Source organism: Cricetulus griseus, chromosome 5, assembly GCF_003668045.3.
Source record: "Cricetulus griseus strain 17A/GY chromosome 5, alternate assembly CriGri-PICRH-1.0, whole genome shotgun sequence".
Taxonomy (NCBI): domain Eukaryota; kingdom Metazoa; phylum Chordata; class Mammalia; order Rodentia; family Cricetidae; genus Cricetulus; species Cricetulus griseus.
Window position 1 is genome coordinate 29,115,971 of NC_048598.1, and position 21,259 is coordinate 29,137,229.

The 21,259-nt window shown below is 38.5% G+C and overlaps 1 protein-coding gene across 1 annotated transcript in view; it reads left to right on the forward strand.

Moving 5' to 3' along the window:
* Mroh9 (maestro heat like repeat family member 9) overlaps nucleotides 1-21,259 on the forward strand; it is a 72,652-nt gene that overhangs the window by 18,692 nt on the left and 32,701 nt on the right. Inside the window, exons 3-9 of the mRNA XM_035445817.1 lie at nucleotides 454-533; nucleotides 1,122-1,257; nucleotides 2,138-2,224; nucleotides 4,704-4,808; nucleotides 10,086-10,221; nucleotides 13,311-13,435; nucleotides 17,651-17,800. Of these exons, the coding sequence (XP_035301708.1) occupies nucleotides 454-533; nucleotides 1,122-1,257; nucleotides 2,138-2,224; nucleotides 4,704-4,808; nucleotides 10,086-10,221; nucleotides 13,311-13,435; nucleotides 17,651-17,800 (819 nt within the window). The remainder of the gene's footprint in view (nucleotides 1-453; nucleotides 534-1,121; nucleotides 1,258-2,137; nucleotides 2,225-4,703; nucleotides 4,809-10,085; nucleotides 10,222-13,310; nucleotides 13,436-17,650; nucleotides 17,801-21,259) is intronic.

Sequence of the window (21,259 nt, forward strand, 5' to 3'; positions counted from 1 at the left end):
GAGATCTCTTTAATTACTGTGTTTCATGGTTACATGGTTATGTTAGATAGCTGCTTACCGAATGGCCTCGATCCTTATTCTCTAGGCTGAATTTATATGTTCCTCGGTAAGACTTGACTTCAATTACCCAGCTAAATTTCCATAGATTGACACTATATTGAATAGATTGCACTCAACTTTTCAGTGGTATACAAACACACACACCTGGTAAACAACATTCCAAGCAAATTTAGTCTGAAATGTTACAAAATCATAATGGCTGGCTATAAAAAGCCACCAATACTGTGGCTGAGTCACAGAACTTCTAGTTTTAATCCCATGAACTCTCCCATTTACAATCTGATTTGTTTCCTTTATTCTCTGTGAAATGGAGAAATGAATATGGTGTCATGAATATCACTGTTCTATAATTGTTGATTCTTTGGGTTTTGTTTTTTTTCCTGTGATCCTTAGGAGTTTAAAGCTGAAATCCTAATGGATGCATACTCAGGCCTGATAAGAGATCAATGCATTATCTTGGCCTTGAACTCTAGGTATGTAAGCTATAATGATCCCTGATTTCACTAACTAAATATCTTGCAAGTGTTATAGATTTAAAAAATAATCATAAGAACTTGATTACTCTCAATTCCTTCACCCCACTTCAGCAAGCATTGTTTCCCTTTTAGGCTCTCTCCTGAGTTTCTGGATTGCATTGATGATCAGATACTTTCTGGAAGATTGTGGGGCAGTTTTCTTTTGCAATCAATTTGAAGATGCATACAATACTAGAGATATTTACATATGTAAAACAGAGTACCACTGGCTATGAAAATTTGTTAGTAATAATGCCCAGTTATCTGAAGTATACATTTGTGGTTTTGGCTGGACATGTAATCAGTCTATAACTTTATTTCTAGTGAAATATATTCTGATTTCTAAATAACTGTGAACCATATTTTCAAAGAACATCACTCTTTCATATTTGAAGCATCATTGTTAAGAGAATATCAAAACTGGTGTGTTATATAAAGCCCCAAATTGTACCTCACACTTAGTACTTTTTGCTAAAAAAACCCTAATCAAGTTGGGTTGCATTTGAAATCTCACAGATTTAGTAATTATATCTCCTTTTTTGTCAGTTTTGTTGATCCTTTGATGCAATTTGAGACACAGTTGAAGATAATAGAGTTATCTTTCCAAACGATATTTTCCTTGCCAAATCTTAACATAGTGAAATCAATGGGGAAGAACCCTGAAGACACTGAGGACCTGAAGGTAGGCTCCTTCTTCCTTTCCTGATAACAAGGCCTTGGCATACACCACAGCAAACTATCTGGTGCACCTCTGTGGTTAGAATATCCTGCCTATGTTTTTATTTGATAGTATTTGCTCTCATTAACCCATTTCCCTGAAATCCTCATGACTATAAAGATTTAACAGATTTACAAGGTTTATAGGTACAAGTGAGTGAAGATAGCTTGAGTTTGGTTTAGCAAGACAAAGGAGCTTGTTGGGAAGTTCTGAAAGGGAGAAGGGAGCAGACACAGAAAAATGCAGCTACCACGATTCCAAACATCAACAACATTTGTGGTCTCTGTCTTGTCCATATGGCTACATGGTGCATGGAGCCTTAAGCTGGAGCTGCAACTGAGAGAAGATGCTTAGTGATAGAAGATGTTGGTGAATAATAGAAGATGCTATGAGTGATAGAAGATGCTAGTGAGTGATAGAAGATGCTAAGGAGTGATAGAGGATGCTAAGGAGTGATAGAAGAGTCTAATGAGTGAGGTCTCAACAGCAGAGCTGCCCCCCTCCTCCTTTCTCATCTTAAGTTTATAGGGGAAACTGGGACTCTTAAATGCAAAGCTATACACATTTGGTAAAATTTTGTTTAAGACTAGCTGGCTTCACCGGGCGGTGGTGGCTCATGCCTTTAATCCCAGCACTCAGGAGGCAGAGGCAGGCAGATCTCTGTGAGTTCGAGACCAGCCTGGTCTACAAGAGCTAGTTCCAGGTCAGCCTCCAAAGCCACAGGGAAACCCTGTCTCAAAAAACCAAAAAAGAAAGAAAGAAAGAAAGAAAGAAAGAAAGAAAGAAAGAAAGAAAGGAAAAAAAGACAAGCTGGCTGATTGCACATTTCTGTTTTGTATTTCAGAATTTATATGAAAATATTTTCAACATATACGAAGATAATCTTCTTATTTTAGTGTCTAAAGACTTCTATAAGATACAGATCTTAAAGGTAAAAGCAAAACACATAGTTTAGTTACAGTGTAAACAGTTCAGCACATTCTGTTTATTTCTAATTGGCCATATTTGTCTCTCCATCTAGTACTGGGAGGCTGGGATTTTTTCCTAAACTTTCAGTGGTGTGAAATTACTCACAGAGTTAACCATTTCCTTCATTTGAGTTATTAAAGGATTAAAATGTAGGAAATGGTGTTAGTGGCTACTGAGAAGTCATGTCTTCTGTGGAAACATGGGAGTTGGGGAGTAGTAAAGAACTGAGCTCCCTTCGAGTCTACACAACAATGCTAACTCTGTCATGATGCCTGTTTGCACTCTGTTCCACCAGTGCTGGATCTAAGGACTCTGCCATAGTTTGATTTCTGTAGCTGTGAGTAAACACCTTGCCAAAAAAAGACATCTTAAGAAAGGAAGGGGTTTATAATCCATAATTGCAGAGAAGTCACAATTGTGGGAATTCAGACAGTACACCATATTCACAGTCAAGAGCAAAGAGAAATGATACACCCTGGGTGCCTGTTTGCTAGGTTGCTTATGCTCAGGTAGCTTTCTTCATTTATATAGTCCAGGACCACATGCCCAGAGAATAGTGCCACCACAGTGGGTTGGATCTTCCTGTATCACTCAACAGTTGTCAGGACAGGTCCTCAGACACATCTCAAGACCAACCTGATTTAAGAAGTTTCTCAATGGAGTTTCTCTTCCCAGGTGACTTAAGGTTATGTCAAGTTGACATCTAAAACTAACCAGCACATATGTCCATGCACAGCTTATCTTCATGTTTACCATATGAACTAGAAAAACCTTCCACTGCTGTGAATGGAATTTAGAGCCATTGTTGTGAGAGCCAGAAGACAAGCTATAGTGAAAGCCTGAATTTTCTTATGGACTACTTAAATGATCCCAGTCAGGACACTGGTAGAAAGATGCAAAAAAAAAAAAAAAAAGAAAAAGAAAAAGAAAGAAAAAGCCATATGAATGAAGTCTCAGAGAGGAAGATGCTAGAGACTTGAATAAAAGATAATCTTGTCACACAGCTATGAAGACTTGGAAGAAGTGTGAACTTTTGCTGGGTCCTCTTGCACGTAGGGCTGGGGAAGGGCGGGATGCAGAGTGTCTACATCCCAGACTACTTCCCCCCCCACCTCCCAGTTACCTGAGAGAACCACACTGAGTAGGGAGACTTGTCAAAGCAGGATCTCTCTTTATTACATCAGGCAAGTACTTATATAGGGTTGAGGAAGTGGGTGGGGACCTCAGGATGGAGTGAGGTGTAAGGGCCAATAATATTTCACCAATAATATTAGCAGTAGCTGGGCAGAGGCAGCTTTGCTGAGTCACTCCCATGCAGAAGAGATAGGTCAAAGACAGGTCCAAAAACTCTAGCCAGGCTCAGGAAGTTCCACTAGGCCTTGTGTCCCGGCCATTTTAGGCCCAACAAACTTTGGGGAAGGCTGAACTGTAAAAACCTCTTCTGGAAGGAGAAGTTAAGATGTCAGCAACTGCATCTCATCTCTCATTTCCCTTTTGGAACTAGGCTATCCAGAAGATAATGTTTCTAAGTAGCAAAGTGTGCACTTCGCTACATGGCTCCTTTCTGTCGGGTATCGTGAAAGGAGAGAATGAAACCAGGATTTAAATATTAAAGTTTTAAATAAAAGTGTTGTAGAACGCAAATATCTAACTCTCACCCTGGACATATGTGAGAGAGAATACTAATGAACTGGTCAAGTGTCTACTTACTCCAGAGATCGATCTACACAGGAGAAAGCCAGGTTCTGTCCATCTGAACAACAGGAAAAGGATCCTGAAGGCTTTTCAGAGATCTTTGAGGCAAGCTAGCTCCTCAATGGCATAGTTTCTGGAGAGGTACCGCTAGGACCACAGCATTAACTGATGTGCACCACTTGGACATTCTGCTCTGCAAATACCAGCAAACCATACCTCTACTGTCCTGGATGTGACTGAGGCAGGTCTAGGTGTGGCTCCATCCACATCTCTGGAAGGTATGAGCCATAAATCTTAGTGGTGCCCTCATGGTAGTAGTTCTGTGGGCACACAGAACATAAGATGCTGCCTCCAGAATATCTAAATCAGGAAGCAGAATAATTCTGAGAAGATGATCTTTCTGGATCAGATACAATTTCAGTACTCTCTTAAGGGTGAAATACAAATACTATGCTTTTTAAAGCACAGTGAACTTAAAAGTTGGCATACCATCATAGTCTCATACAAACATTTAATGATACCTGAAAACTTGGATTATAGTGAATATTATATGAATAAATTTAATAAAACACAAATGTGTTAGGATAATAGTGGAAGTTTCACAGTAGTTGGAGGGTTAGGTTTTTGTTGTAGAGAAAATGTGATCACATATGGATTAATCCATAGACAAAGTTGGAAACTACAAATACGAGTCTTTCATAAATGAAAATATTGTGGTCCTAATACAGCTGTTACATTTCCAACAGGAAATGACCATGTGGATGAATCAGAATAATCAGTACCTTAAAGAACGAGCAATGCTGGTCATCACCAGAGTACTAATGTTTGCATCCAAGAGAGCCAAGAAATACGTAAGTCAATGACTCAAGATTGGATTTCTAGAGGACTGTTTGCCAGATCTTAGGTCTTGAAATCACTGATGCTGGCTTGGTACCAATGGGCAGGGAGACAGGGCTATCTAGAAAGTGTCAACAGCCTACATGACTGTGACTCAATTAGAGCAGTGTTTTTTCCAATGATTGACTAAACTACATCCTACATTTATACATATCCTATGAACATGTTAAACCCCCTGATTTTTGCTATCTAGACTCAATCTCTGTTGACCCAGTGCTATGTGTAATGTCACATATGTCATCCTTCCTGTTTTCTAGAGTATCTTTAAACCTTTTTATTTAAATGCATACAACTAATTGTTGGGGGCCTTGACAAATGCCGTGGCCCATAGAGTAACAATCTATGTGCGGCAAGCAGGAAATCCAGTTCAACACTACTTAGTTGGTGTTGGTTCAGATTTTCTAGAGTCCAACCCCAAGCAGTTACTGTGAACATATTTAAGTACAGTAGGATTTGAAAAAAAAAAAAAAAGAAGAAAAGAAACAGTATCCTCCTGTAATGCAATCCCCTGTGCACAAGCAGGCATAATTATATCAAAACTCTTTTCAAACTACATGCCCATTCTTCCAAGAAGATGGGTTCTAGAGCTTGTCTACATGTGTTTCCTTAAGGATCTGGTGTGGTCTTGATCATACAGATAGTGTAGAGTGCACTGGTTGTAGGCGCTAGGGGTAGCCCCTGGCCATACAGATAATGCAAAAGTCAACTAGACCATTTGCCACCTCTGGGGCCTGCTCATGGGAGCTTTTTGTTACCCAGCCATGCAGAGAGTGCAAATCACCAGGCTATTAGCCCCCTCTATTCCCAGCCTTCTGGATAGAAAAACAGGTTATACACATTTTTCTTGAAAAGACAACTCTGTGTTTTTAACATTCCTGACTTTAATAGTGCTATCTGCAAGTGCAAGGATGTTTGTGTTCCCAACAGCTAATCCTTGAGTTCTTCTACTGCTCACCACACTAAAGTCTACGCCTTCGCTTACTCTCCTCTTCATTGCACTCTGTCCCTGTCAGTGTGATGTGTGTCCTGTCAAGCCATGTGTGCATCACCTCTTTTTTCTTTACTACAATTTCACTCTGTTTACATGTTGTTCTTCCTCAGTCTTTCAAACACTGTCCCATTGTTGTTTCAATCCATGTAACTTTATTTCATACTTCTAAATGCAATAAGTGTCTCATGGTTTTGGTACATTACGATTGACACATGTTACTTTCCGGTAGGAGAAAGGTGTGAGTGGCTAAGGTTCATTTTAACATAGTTTGTATTCTTAGAGTGCCCATTTTCTCACAGCTTCGCAAATACTGAGATGTTATTAGTCAGGATTGTTAAATTCCAGATGGGAATTGAGGAGATGTCCTAATTGTCAAGCTTGGCTGAAGCTTTCTGCTTTGAACACATCATTGCCCACCTTCTCAGAAACCTCACACTGTGAACATTCCCCTCTTGTGGATGCTTTTGTCAATATTTCCTTTTCTAATTTATTCTCTAATTTTCAAGTGGTCAAAGGTCTACATACAATAACTAAATGCCTCTGGCTCGTAAGTCTCTCTCAGGGTTCCAGTTCAGCTCTCAGCCTAGAGGCTGATTGAAGTCACATGGGGTCTGATGTCAAGCTCACTGAATTGGTCCTTTGTTGGTCTTTATATATAAAACATTTATATATACTCAACTAATTGTTCATTTAATTATTTGAATGAGGCTTAGGATTAAAAGCAGCTCACCTCTCATATATTTTCTGTGCTCCTAACACGTGTAATCCACCCAGAAATTATTTGCTGACAACTGTTTATCTGCTGTCTATTCACATGCTTCTCTCTGAATATACTGATACACTCCATTAAGCCATACCCAGGAAGTACGTCAGATATTTGGGAGCTGTGTCTTATGTGACCACTCCCTTCTCTCTTTCCCTTACTGTACCATAGGACATGCTCCTTTGCTCGCAGGACACTTCAGATGTTAAAAATGTAACCACGCACATTCAGGTGTGAATCCAAAGCCACAAATTGTTAGTTTCAACAGATTAGGGAAGTTCGCAACGGATAACCTAGTACTGCAATGGTCTGCAGTGGTTACTAAAGGCCACCAGGTGGCGGCACATCAGCATTTTTCAGAGCACTGCTAGCCACCAGCTGCTTATTTTGGTCATGAGGGCACAAACTTCAGTAAGCCAACTTTCTTTAAAAAATAATGTCTTAGACAAATGATTAGCTTGGTAAAATTTATATATAAAGCATATCTATATCTATATTTATATTATATAGTTACATATAAAACAACTATATATTTACAAATATTCATGTATATGTATAGTTACATACATATAACAACATAATCCAAACTACTGTTAATAAATTAAAAGCTGAGCTTCCAACAGGTCTAATACGTCTCCCTCAGTATCTGGCACAAACACTATTTTTCTGTTCTCTGATTATGTGTAACTACATATTCTGTGCTACAGTATTGATGAATGGACAAACTAGATGTGACATGGCCATACAGTGACATATCACTCAGCCAAAGCATCATACCAGCCAGAAACACTAAATTATATACTTGACAATTATTAAAATGGCAAGTCTTACATATATATTTTGCCATGATAAAAGACTGAAAGAGTGTAGTTAATAGAAGGATATTAAAAGTAGCAGAGGGAAGTTTAGGAGAAATGATAGCCCTCCAAACTATTTGTCATAAAATAGGTGGTTGACACATTATCTCTGTCACATGTAGCGGGAAATAAAAGCATGAGCAGTAGAGACGGCTCAGTGGGTGAAATATGCTTGCCTTCAAGCTTAATGAGCTGAGTTCCATTCCCAGCGCCCACATGGTAGAAAGAGAGAACCAACTCCTACAAGTTAATTTCTATCCTCCACAATGCTCTGTGACACATACACACAAAAAATGTAAAAAGAAAGAAAGGAATGACTCTACCAAGAGAGTTGTTGTAGCACAGAAAATGTGAGTTAAAGTGGGATTTATTGTATCAGGAATAAAGAGATAAACCCTATCCACCTGGTGATGGAAATAAAGGGAAGCCGATTATTAGATACAGGTGTGACTTCCAGATAAAGCAGCTAAAATGCTTAGAAGTCGTTGCCTTTGACATCTAGCTCCTAAATCCATCATTGTTTCTAAGACAAGGAACTGAAGAAAGATAGGATCTGTAAGCATCTTCAATAAAAAGGGACAGGGTAGGAATCTGATCGGGAGTCCTTAACGTTAGTAACAAGGCTTCTTTTCCTCAGATCTTTTCTTCTTTGGGTAGATTTTCCACAAAAGTGAAGCATATCCTGTTAGAGTTCTCAAGAAACCTGATGCTTGAAAAGCCATAGCTGTGATTGACACCCATCTGAAAGAACTCTGTGCAGTTTAACAGCCTGCCTTCCTCTTCTGGTAGCCTATCATGACTCATGCCCTGCTAGCAATCTAGACAGCCACACCTACCATGTTAAATCTATGGGCCTAAACAGATCCTATCCAGCAAACAGAGAGAAATTATCAATGACTTTCATTGCAAATACAAGTACTCAGAAGTTACATCCACATGGTCATGAGAAGGAATAATCAGAGAGCATGAAAGGCAAGACTGTAAGGCATATACCCTTAGGACCTCCCCTATAAGCAGTCAGTCCCCAGCTTTGGTGACCTAAGCTATGAAGTATTGCTTTATCAGGTCGAACATAGAAAGAAATATTCACCATGGACTCTCCTTAGGCTCATAACACGGGAGTGGTCCTTAAGATCTTGCCAGTCGATAGAATCAAGAAACTTGGTAGGCTGAACCAAAGAGCAGGACACGCAGGGGATGAGAACATATTTCCCTAGAACTAGATGGGTCCTGTTACCCACTTCCAGATTCTGGGTTGTAGGACTCCTAAAGTGGAAGGTTGTGGGATACTGTCCCAGAGGGGTGTGGGTGAAAGACCAAGGACATCTACAGAAGAAAGAGATCGATCCATCTCATCTTCCCCTCTCTCACTCAGGCCAGCACCCTCAGCATCTCAATTCAATCATGGCCTTGGGTAACTTCATAGGGCCTTGGGGAGGACAGACAGAGAAATGGCACAGAAAGGGTAGGAAGAAATAAAACAGGCCCTGGCAACTTTCTAGAGGGTGCAACTGGAGCTTAACTTCTCCCACCAAAACCTGCAACACCAAACACCAAAAACATCTGTCTAGGATAGTAATCACTCATCTTACTAACAAGGAACAGCTTGGCAGCCATGCCACTAGTGCGCAAAACCATAGACTGATGAAGCAGTTTATCTTTAAAAGAACTGTCTCCCACAAACCTGATACATGGTATGCATATCTTCACAAAAACATACCCCTTCCATCTCATCTCCATTCACGCCTCTGTAATTGCATTTAATCCAGCCAGATAAATTACCCAAGACAAAAATCTAAATATCCAATTAGCTAATGTGCCAAAGCATAGGGAGAGAAGCATAAACCTTGGCAGTAGCTTGGATGTGGGAAGCGCATGGTCTGAGGGCTTTGTTTTTGTGGGGTCTTTCTAGATTAATTTCTCTGGTAAGAGTCAACAAACTCTAGGAGGAAAATAACTTCACATTGCACTCATAGAGCCATTTAAAGCATTTCACATGGGAAAATTAGAGCTTGACAATAGTTTGAAATTCTTCAAAACTTCAGAACTGAGCTGAGCACTGACAAGAGATGCCCACAGGTCTCTACCCACTGGTGTTTCACTCCTCCTTAAGGCATTTGTTACCTACCAACTGCTACCTGGATTAGGAAATATAAACTAATGTTGAGTTACTATTATCTCAAGCAGCTCCCTAGGAACCCCCGCACACATACATGATCATTTTTCCCTATAGCACCTGTTACAAATATAGCATTTGTTTACTTTCATTTCACAGCACAGAAAGCTGTGTACAGAGACTCTAAGTCAGTGGTTCTCAACCTTCCTAATGCTGTGACCCTTAAATACAGTTCCTTGTGCTGTGGTGACCCCCAACTATAATTTCATTTTTGTTGCTACTTCATAAGTAATTTTGCTACTGTTATGAATTGTAATGTACATATATCTGTTTTCTGACGGTCTTAAATAAATCCTGTGAAGTGGCCATCCTCCCCCAAAGGGTCATGACCCACAGGTTGAAAACCGCTGCTAAGTGGTACCCTCCTACTTAAGAGGATCCAATACAAACTTTTAATGTTGATTATTCAAATCTAATGCATTTTCTTCTTTGATTTTCAATTAGCCAAGTATCGACGCTCCGTGTTTAGGTGTCCTGGCAGCAGAGCTCTCTCTCTTGTGTGCCCATGAAGATCCCTTAATCACACAACGAGCATTATCAAGCATGAATTATGTCCTCTACATTGCAATGTGTCAGAACTGTAAGTACAGCTCGCCATCTTTTCCTGTTACTAAAATCTTGCTCTAATTATCTGACTTTTGAAGAAGCTGGTCATTAATGGTGGGGAAAAGGATTACAGGTGAAGTCAGGAAGACAGGAAGGAGGAGGTTTATAAATGAAGCATTTAGAAGAGGCATGTTCCCCCTCCCTCCAATGGCTGTTACAAAGAAAGATTCAAAGAGCTAGCAAAGGCTATAGTGGGTGTCCAAAGACCTGTAAGCCAGAATTTAAGATCTCATTACTCACAAGTCATGCAGAATTGTTTTGTCTTATTAGGAAGAAAAAGTCTCCTCAGATTATGCTATTTGTCATTTAAGATGCTAAAAGACAAGGGAATAGGGGAAACTAGTTCCAAATACTTTAGCTGTTCACCAGAACAAACTTGAAGCCTACTTCTAAGAATAAAAACATTCCAGTATTCAACAAGGTAAATTCAAGAATGTCTGGCACCTAGTAAAAATTAAAATGCAGTCAGGTGCAGTGGTGCACATCTGTCATCTTAGGCCTTGGGAAGTTTATGGAAGAGGATTTTTGAGGTCAAAACCAGACTGGGTTACACAGATCCTGTCTCGAGGAGAAACAAACAAGAAAAAAAAATTAGTCATGAAAAGAAAGTAAAATACAACCCACTATGAGGATAAAAACCAACCAAAACTTATAAAAAGTACAACAGATCTGTTAACTAGTAGAGAGTGACATTAAAGACAATTATTACAACTATATTTGCTTACTTAAAAACTTAAAAGGAAAGTGTCAACCTGGTAAGTAGAGTCAGCAAATTTTTAAAAGACCCATAATGCTCCATTACTCAGAATGCTGAGGCAGGAGAGGGTCATGAGTTTGATGTCACACTTGGGTTACATAAATAAAGAAAAGAAAGAGAGAAAGAAGAAGGGAAGGTGGGAAGAAAAAGAAAGGAAGAGTGGCAAGAGAAATCCATGAACTCATACTGAACTTGTAGAGGACAAAACACTATCTGAAATGAAAAACACTTAGGTGGGAATTAACAGCAATTAGTGAAAAATTAATGCTCCATGAGACTGCGGCAATAGTAATTATCAATGATTAAACAGAGAAGTAAGAAATACTGAACAACTAACAAGGAATAAATGTTATAACTTATAGACTTACAAACTTATAGACTTAAAAAGTTGAATAAAGTACAAAAAAGATAAAAGAAGCACAATAAAGACACGTTCTAATTAAATTATCATTAGAGATAAAGAAAAAATGTTAAATTAGAAACCAGAGGAAAGAACAATTTATTTACCTGTAATATATTTCTCATCAGAAACAATGGAAATCTGAGACAAATAAACAGAGAAAGAAAAACTGTCATTTTACTTTTTCTTACCACCAAAAATACCTTTCAAAAGAAAGTTCAGTAAAGATTTTTTCAGATGTGCAAACATTCTGTACCATCAGATCTGTATTTCAAGAAATGTTGTAGGAAAATCTTCAAGAAAACAAAGCCATAATGTGAAATTTTAGATTTTCATTAACTAAAGGAACAAACTACTAGAAGTTGAAACTATCTTATCTAAATCTCTTTGAATGATACTCTAAGACAAGGATGAAAATAATATAAAAGTAAAGTGAATGAGAATAAATGAATTAAAGTCTTAAGGGGAGAAACATTAATAAACTTAAAGATTTTTTCTATTATGCACAAAATCATGAAAAGTAAACTGTGTTATGTTCAAATGTATCATATAAAACTTAACGCAGCAATTAAGATAATGTAGTTACATGTAACTAACTAGAATAGAAATAAACCAATTCACAAGATATCCTTAATCCAAATAAAGCCCATAAAATGGATTATAAAAAGAAACCAGGTGAGAAAGTCAGAAAACTCCAATTAACTCCAATATAATAAATAAAAAGGTTCAAAATACACCAAAATAAAAGGCAGAGATTGTTAGATTAGACAAAAAGCAAGATCCAAATATATACTGCCTACAAGAAACCTGTTTAACTAGGAGGACACAAACAATATTTAGAAAATAACAAAAGTACCACTAGTAATCAAATAGAAATAGGTTATGGGCTACATTAATAAAAAAGATAAATTTCAGAGCAAGAAAATGTTTCTGGGGGAAGGAGCTATTTTGTAGGGATGAAGTGGTATAATAGCTGGTAGACACAATAGTCATGAACACGTGGGTGCCTAAAAACAGTGTATTATCATAAAAATAGAAATAAACTTATCAAGAATAGAAGTGTAATCACAAAGAGAAAGATCCACAGTTATAGCCAGAGACTTCAACAGACTTTTCTCAGTGGTGTGTAATCACACAGAAAATCATTTAATGATCTAGACTTTAGCCAGCATGACCTAACTGACATTTATAGAATCCTCCATCAGCATCAGAAAAATAAGCTATGACATAGGTATTTTAAGCTAAAAAAAATTAAGAAATTATTTTCTGACCAAGTGGTCCAAAATTAGAAATCAAAATGACAAATACCTGAAACCCCAAAGCATTTGGAAGCTAAATAACATACTACTAAATAGCCTACAGGTCAAATAAAAAAGATGCAAGAAATATATTTTAAACTGGATGAAAGTGAAATCTCTAATGTGTACAAGTGTGTGACCTGCAGATAAAGGAGTCCTAAGAGAGAAAATTCATATGTTGATATGCCTGCCTTAGAATGGAGGAAAGGTCTCAGTCCTGAGCAGCCTTCATCTCACAAAACCAGAGAAAGAAAAACAAACAAAGATGAAGCAAGCAGGGAGGGAGAAAGAACAAAGATAAAAAGGAAACAAAGGGCACCAGAAAACAGGAAAAAAGTAAGGAAGAAGAAATGGTCTATTCTTTGTGATGGCCATGGGAACAAACACATAGAAAACACAAATTATTAGTGTTAAACATGGCCTCATTGAAGTACTTGATAAATTCTGGACCATGCGGCCTTAAGCTTGTATGAGAATAGGCCACGAGCAGAGTGTTAAGTACCCAGAATATTGTAGATATCCAAAATTGGGTAGGCAACTGTAAATAACAATGTCTTATGTTAAAACAGTAATCAGATGATAATTTTCTATTCTTTGTCTTAACACAGCTGGTGCTAAAAAACACAAATCCATCAGGCCAAGTGATGGAGAAACCAATAACCCCCGAGTGACAACTTCTGACTTTGAATTACTATCCAAGGCCACACAAGGAGGCAGAAGCAAAATTGCCCAGGTATATTCTGTGTAGTTTGTTTTAAAAGCTTCATTGCCCTTAGTGGTAATTTATTTCCTCAAAGTTGATGTTTTAATAACTTCAGATTCCTTTTCTTTATTCAAAAAGACAAATGATTAAATGATCAACAGAGCATGGGGTTTTCTAAGTTTATGCCACTTAAGAATTATGTCTACTATCTTCAAATATAGCAATTTAAAATATACTATTTGTTACAAGATGTCAATTATATAGATGTTTCTTAGTAATACTTCTATATGTGGGTAACTTTCAAATGTTTTGACAAAATTAATGGAGTCAACAATTAAGCCTTTTCTAAAATGTGTTAATTTCCCCCACAAATATCAGAATGACATTGTAACTTCTATTTTACTATTTTTAAAAAACTGTGAAGTTTTACAAAGAATGCCTATAATTCTAGTACTCAGGAAGCTGAAACATTGGAGTGGCAAGTTCAAGTCCAGCCTGACTTGCATAGAGATACGATCTTAAGAGGGGGGAGGAACTAGTTACATGATGCGTTACGTCTTAGTATTAAGCAAATAATTTTACCCAATCCTAATCCTAAAGAAACCATTAAGATCTATAACTCTATATTACTCTTTCATTCTTCACAGTTCATACTTTTTACCTAGAGCCTTATGGGCTCCCAGCACTGGGCCCAGGTTGGGCTGTCAAGTGAATTAACTTTCAGATATACATACTAAGCCATACTCTTCAGCATAAGTTCTGGGAAGGACCCTCAGGTTAGCCTATCTCCTAGGGTATTCTTACTTCCAGACTTCAAATATAACGTAGTGGTTCTCTTCTCGTAAGGCTAAGGATATGCCAAAGCAATGCATTTAAATAATATATATATACTCAAATATATATTTATATACGAGATACATTCAAATATATTTATATATACGTATATAATGAGATATATTCAAATATATCTGTATATATTCAAATATGTATATATAGTCAAAAGATACCTTACAGGTGTTTGGTAGGTTCACAAAGACAAGGGGGTTTTCTTGTACACATAACTTCAAAACTTGCAAAGCTGGCTGAGTATGACTGTCCATTTCCATAAGGAAACTGGGAATCCATGTAAGCTTTTGAGCAAACCCTTCATGGTCCACACACTCTCCCTTCCAATACAACGCCAAGGGACAGATCTCTCAGCACTGTGATTGGGCTTTAGAGTCTGAGATGAGCAGCCTTCTTGGGGCCCTTCCTCAAAGGCTCCTGAGAGTTACTATCAACAGGTCCAGGTTTGAATCCTCCCTCATCTGAGTTCAGCTGGGTTTAGATATCCTTGGACTGGAGTGCCCTAGTCCCATGTGTTTAGGATCTGTTATTCAGTTTCTTGTTGTTAAATCACAGAAAGTTCAGGGTTACAGGGCAATGACTAGATGACACAAACTTAGACCTCCATAATACAGTAGATAAAACAGAGTTGAGAGAACACCAACATGTTGGAAGAATCCAAAGCTGTGCTAAGACACTCGAGAGACCATAGCCAAGTTCAAGAGATGCAAGCTGTGAATTTGTTCTCTAGGGTAGCCAGGAACAAAACAGCACTGAGGTATGAAGACTGTACTGAACGCAAAGACAGTTTGCAAGTTCTTACTCCTCTTTGTGAGGACAAGACTTCATAAATAACTCACAGAGGATCTTGAACATATCATTCACCAAAACAAGTTCATACAATGCAAATTAATAATCTCACTCACAGGAATTTATAGAAAGAAACTCAGAATTATGTACGTTTGTGCAATAGTGTTCTTCACAGATATTTTAAAATTTGAGAATTTCTCACAGTGTGTTTTGATCACACACTCATTCCCTCTCTCCCAACTCTTCCCAGATCTACCATCACTTCCCTATCCACCAAACCTTGTGTCCTGTTTGCTTCCTATTTTAAAAAATAAATTTGCCGGGCGTTGGTGGTGCACACCTTTAATCCCAGAACTGGGGAGGCAGAGGCAGGCTGATATCTGTGAGTTCCAGACCAGCCTGGTCTACAGAGTGAGTGTCAGGATAGGCTCCAAAGCTACGCAGAGAAACCCTGTCTTGAAAAACCAAACGAAAAATAAAAATTAATTAATTAGTTAATTAATTAATTAATTAATTAACTTAAAACATCAGGTGCAATTTGTTCTGTACAAATACTCTTGGGTGTTGGGCCTGCCCTGGAGTGTGGTTGACTTACCAGAGACCATATTCTTAAAGAAAACTGACTCTCCCTCTCCCAGCAGCTATCAAATGTCAATAGCTCCTCAGCTAGGGGTGGGACTTCCTGCTGGCCACACTCCACACCCCCACACTCTCACCTCCATCCCTGCTGCGTAGTGAGATTTGCAGTTTTTTTTAAGAACTAGCATGTGTAACATGAGAAATACATGGCAGATTATGAAATATCAATTTATTCTCTATTTTTCAGCCACCAAATCAAGTAGCCAAAGGAGCACGCAACATTGTAATTTAACATTAATAAACACAGGAGGAGATCTCCAGGTTCCAGATGATTTTCTGTAGTTAGCGTGCTCTTGGTAGAGTGCCCCCCACCAAGTGAGTGTGTTTGTGTGGCTTGTGTGTGGGTGTGGCTGTATATTTGTGTGTGCATGTGTGAGGGGAGATGCGTCAATCCTTGTGGGTTCACATGGAGTCCAAAAGTTAACAGCAGGTGCCTGCCTTTGATTGATTCTCTAACTTTTAGGACATGGTTTCTTACTGAATCTGGAGTGGATTGATTCAGCTAGACTAGCTGGTCAGTGACTCCAAGGATGTACCTGTCTGTTACAACCCTAAGCACTGAGCTTGCAGATACATATCATCAAACCCCAGATTTCACATGGCTGCTGGCTATCCAAACTCAGGTCCTCTTGCTTACACAATCACTTTACCAACTGAGCCATCTCCCCAGTGCCCACAAACTGTAGTTTTTAATGTATTTAATTTAATATAATTTAACTGTAATTTTTAACTTATATGTCCACAGCTTTGCAAGACAAAATCTCCTAATACCAACTTGAGGTTTCACTGAGAACTGATCTTTCTGTAATTTTAGGTGCAAATTAGAGTAACCCTTGTTGAGTAAACAAATATTTCAATGAAGAAATTATCACTTCCAGTGGCATTTTAAAATTTAATTCTTACAATTAAATATGGCTTTCTTCAAGTAGGACGAACTATAGCAATTCACTCACCTCTCCAAGCCACAGTAGTTCTTTGGTTTTCATCCACAGCTTTCAAACTTTATCATCCCACAATGGTCTGCTGAGTAGGTGCAGGCTAGGGATGGAGGGCTGGGTGCAACCCATTCTGTCTCAGATCTCAGACACGTCTTATTGAGCAAAAGGAACAGTAATTCATCTCTTTGTTTAAAAAAAAATGAGTGTTTTGTCTGTCTGAATGTATGTGTACTCTAAGCATGCCTGGTGCCTATGGAGGTCAGAATAGGGCATCCTCTCCCTGGAACTGGAGTTATGGGTAGTTGTGAGCCACTCTGGGTGCTGGAGAGAGAGCCCAGATCTTTTGCAGGAGCAGCAAGTGCTCAAAACTCCATCTATGCACCTTCAGTATTCCACACCTTTATAGGCAGTAAGTAGAATCTTTTATTGGTAATATTAGAGTCATTTGCCAGTTGCATGAATGACTTGATTTTCATGCAAAGGCAAAAAAGAAAAAAGAAATTGTGGCATGTTTGTCCTTTCCACTCTCATCATCATTTATAGAATGTGGATAGTTCTCAAACTTCAAAGGGAACTGTTTACAAAGCAAGTGTTAGACCTCATGAACTTCTGGGTTTGTTCACATTCATTCTTCCTTGTTCCCTGTCTCTGTCTGCCTTTCTCTCTCACTGAAAAGAAAATGTATACCTTCTCATCACCTTGACTCTCTCATCCTAGTTTGTCCAGCATCTTCTACCAACCACATTTCTTTCTCACAATGTTGAAGACATCCATGGTAATATTTGGCACTGAAATTGTTTTAAAAGCAGAAGATAAGTTTTGTATAATAATACCTGGGTTTTGATCATCATTACACTAACACTACCACAAATATACTTCCTGTCATTTTTTTAATGGAAAAAGCAGTTTCCATAGTTCATGAATGTCTTGTGCTTCTGCCTGGTCCAGAGTTCCTCCCCCGACCCTGCCCTGAAATGTCTAAGCTTTGGTGTCTTGCTTACACTGGTTGTCACAAATGTCCTTTTGGTTTCAGAACGTGGGACAAATATTACTGCCCAACTTGTTGACTGACTTCGTTTTTACCCTTCTGAAGAAACTTTCCTCATCTGATACTGACATAGTATGTGAGGCCGCATCCTTACTGAAGCTGACTTTGGATTATCATGCTCAGAAGATCACTATGGTAATGTAGTTGGCAATGAGCTAAGAACAGTGTGTGCTCTCAAAAGTCTACTTCTCAGCTTTGTTATCTGTCTATTTCTTTACATCCCCATCTCTTGCTATTGTTCCTTAAGTCACTTTAATCAGATGAGGCTTTTGTGAAATGTTTCAAACAGGGAAAATTGTGGGTACTGTTAGAATGAAAATTCATTTACCAATCATGCTATATTAGAACATTTTGTCATGTTTACTTTGTTGGCTTTTAAAAAGAGAACTATATTAAAAACAAATACCTTTGTAATTGAAATCTCCCACAGAGCATTTAAGGAACATTTTCAAGGACTCTCAGATTGGAGTGGCACTGGCTAAAGAATTTGTGCAGCCCAATACAACATGAAATATGGAACTACATCTCATTCAAAGTTCAAAAGGATGGAGTTTTGTTAGTTATTCCTTTTACTTTATGGCCTCCCTCTCATAATTCTTTGCAGTATTTTTATTTGCTATTAGATGTCTAAGTGAAAAGAAAATTCACTTTTTCATTATTAGCATATTTTGTCCATATGTACTTGTGTAGTGACAGAATTTGACTAGTAGAATAATTCACTCAAATGCAGAATCAACAGAATAATGCAATATGTATTGTGTAGTTCATACATAAATATGCATTTTAGTTTTACTAGGGGTTATACAAAACTAACTCAACTGTTTTTATTTCACTTCAGTCATTCACATATCCTATTAGTATTTTCTGTCTTCAATGTACTGACAAGAAAAGATCAAAAAGAATAAATAGGTTACTGTTATATTACTATAATAGACTATATGCATGTATATATATATATATATATATATATTAATTTTAATTAGAAAGAAAATTATTTTACATGTCAGTCCCAGGTCCCTTTCCCTCCTCTCATGCCCTGCCAGAATGGATAGTTTATTCTGAATAGAGGTTCACTTCTTATAGTGCTTGGTTCTGGGAAGCCCATAGTTTTTATCTAGCAAGGACCTCCTTGTTGTATCACCTTATGGGAGATGTAGGAAAGGCAAGAGAATATTTTAAGACAAAGCACAAGGGGACAAACTCATTCTCTTATCAGAAACCTACCCCACAATAATAAACCCATTACTAGGGATAACAGTACTGGCCACTCATGAACACTGACCCCCCTGGACCTAGTCACTTCTTACAGGCCTCACATCTGGGGCTGGTGAAATGGCTCTGTGGGTAAACTGCTTGCTGAGCAATCATGGAGACTTGAGTTTGATCCCTAGAACCCATGTAAAAGCCAGACAGTTTGGAGCATGTCTATGGCTCTAGCCCTGGTGGTCAGGGACAGGGCTAGAGCCATAGAGCCTTTGCTTAGCCAAAATACCAACCTTTAGGCTCAGACATACCCTATCTCAAAAACATAAGGTAAAGAATTGGTAAAGTCACCAGTAGCACAGACACTGAGATCAACAATTGATAAATGGGACCTCCTGAAACTGAGAAGCTTCTGTAAGGCAAAGGAGACAGTCAGCAAGACAAAACGGCAGCCCACAGACTGGGAAAAGGTAATCACCAACCCCATATCCAACAGAGGGCTGATCTCCAAAATATATAAAGAACTCAAGAAGCTAGTCTCCAAAACACCAAACAATCCAATTAAAAAGTGGGGTACAGAATTAAATAGACAGTTCTCAATAGAGGAATCTAAAATGGCTGAAAGACACATAAAGTGTTCAACATCCTTAGCCATCAGGGAAATGCAAATTCAAACAACTCTGAGATACCATCTTACTCCTGTCAGAATGGCCAAAATCAAAAACACCAATGACAGTTTATCCTGGAGAGGGTGTGGAGAAAGGGGAACACTTCTCCACTGCTGGTGGGAGTGCCAACTTGTACAGCCACTTTGGAAATCAGTATGGAGACTCCTCAAGAAAATGGGAATGAGTCTACCACAAGATCCAGCAATTCCACTCCTAGGCATATACCCAAAAGAAGCACATTCATATAACAAGGACATATGTTCAACCATGTTCATAGCAGCATTATTTGTAATAGCCAGAAACTGGAAGCAGCCTAGATGCCCCTCAACCGAAGAATGGATAGAGAAATTGTGGTACATTTTCACAATGGAGTACTACTCAGCAGAAAAAAAACAATGGAATCTTGAAATTTGCAGGAAAATGGATGGAACTAGAAGAAACCATCCTGATTGAGGTAACCCAATCACAAAAAGACAAACATGATATGTACTCACTCATATGTGGACCTGCTTTATGATACATAGTAGTGACCATGCTTTATCAGAGCTGTTTTTAATGATGTTGCTTAGAATGGCTTCCTACCAGATAATGACTGAGAAACCAATTTAATTTTTTAAAAAAATGGTGCCAAGTACCACAAGAGTGACAGAACTGTGCTGTTTTCTGGGATTTTGTTTTTTTACATTTTTGTTGTTGTTGTTTGTTTGTTTTTTGTTTTTTGTTTTTGTTTTTGTTTTTAAAATGGAGTGTGCTGGATGTCTCTACAATTTTGTTCAAATGACTGCAGAACCTGGAAAAGCTGTTGCTACTATTGATGCATATTGCCATTATTGGTCTTTTTATATAAGTATATAAATGCTAATTGAAACTCAAATATGTGATGAATCCAAGGTGTTTCAGTGAGTGCTCACCTGTGCATGAACTAGAAGAAACCATTCTGAGTGAGGTAACCCAATCACAAAAAAGACAAACATGGCATGTATTCACTTATATGTAGATTTTAGACATAAAGGATTACCAGCCTACAATCCACACTGCCAAAGAAGCTAATAAACAAGGAGAACCCTAAGAGAGACATACATGGTCCCCTGGAGAAGTGGAAAGGGTAAAGATCTCCTGAGCAAATTGGGAGCATGGGAAGAGGAGGGGAGAGAGCTAGGAGAATGAGAAGGGGGGAAGAGGAGGGAGGCAGAGGACATGAGGGAGCAGAAAGTTTGAGTCAGGGGAAGAATAGAAGATAACAAGAATAGAGATAATAGAGGGAGACATTTTTGGTTTATAGAGAAATCAGGCACTAGGGAAATGTCTGAAAATCTACAAAGATGACACCAGTTAACAATCTAAGTAACAGAGGAGAGGCTACCTTAAATGCCCTCCCCTGATAATGAGATTGATGACTAACCTATATGCCATCCTATAGCCTTCATCCAGCAGCTGGTGGAAGTAGAAGCAGACACCCACAACTAATCACTGAACTGAACTGGAACCCAGATGCAGAGAAGGATGAGTGAAGAGCACAGGGGTCCAGACCAGGCTGGTGAAACCCACAGAAACAGCTGACCTGAACATTGGGGAACTCTTGCTCCCCAGACTGATAGCTGGGATACCAGCATGGGACTGATCCAGACCCCAGGAACATTTCAGGAAACCTCGGAAATCTACGGGACCTCCTGTAGCAGTTCAGTACTTATCCTTAGCACAGGTGTGGACTTTGGGAGCCCAC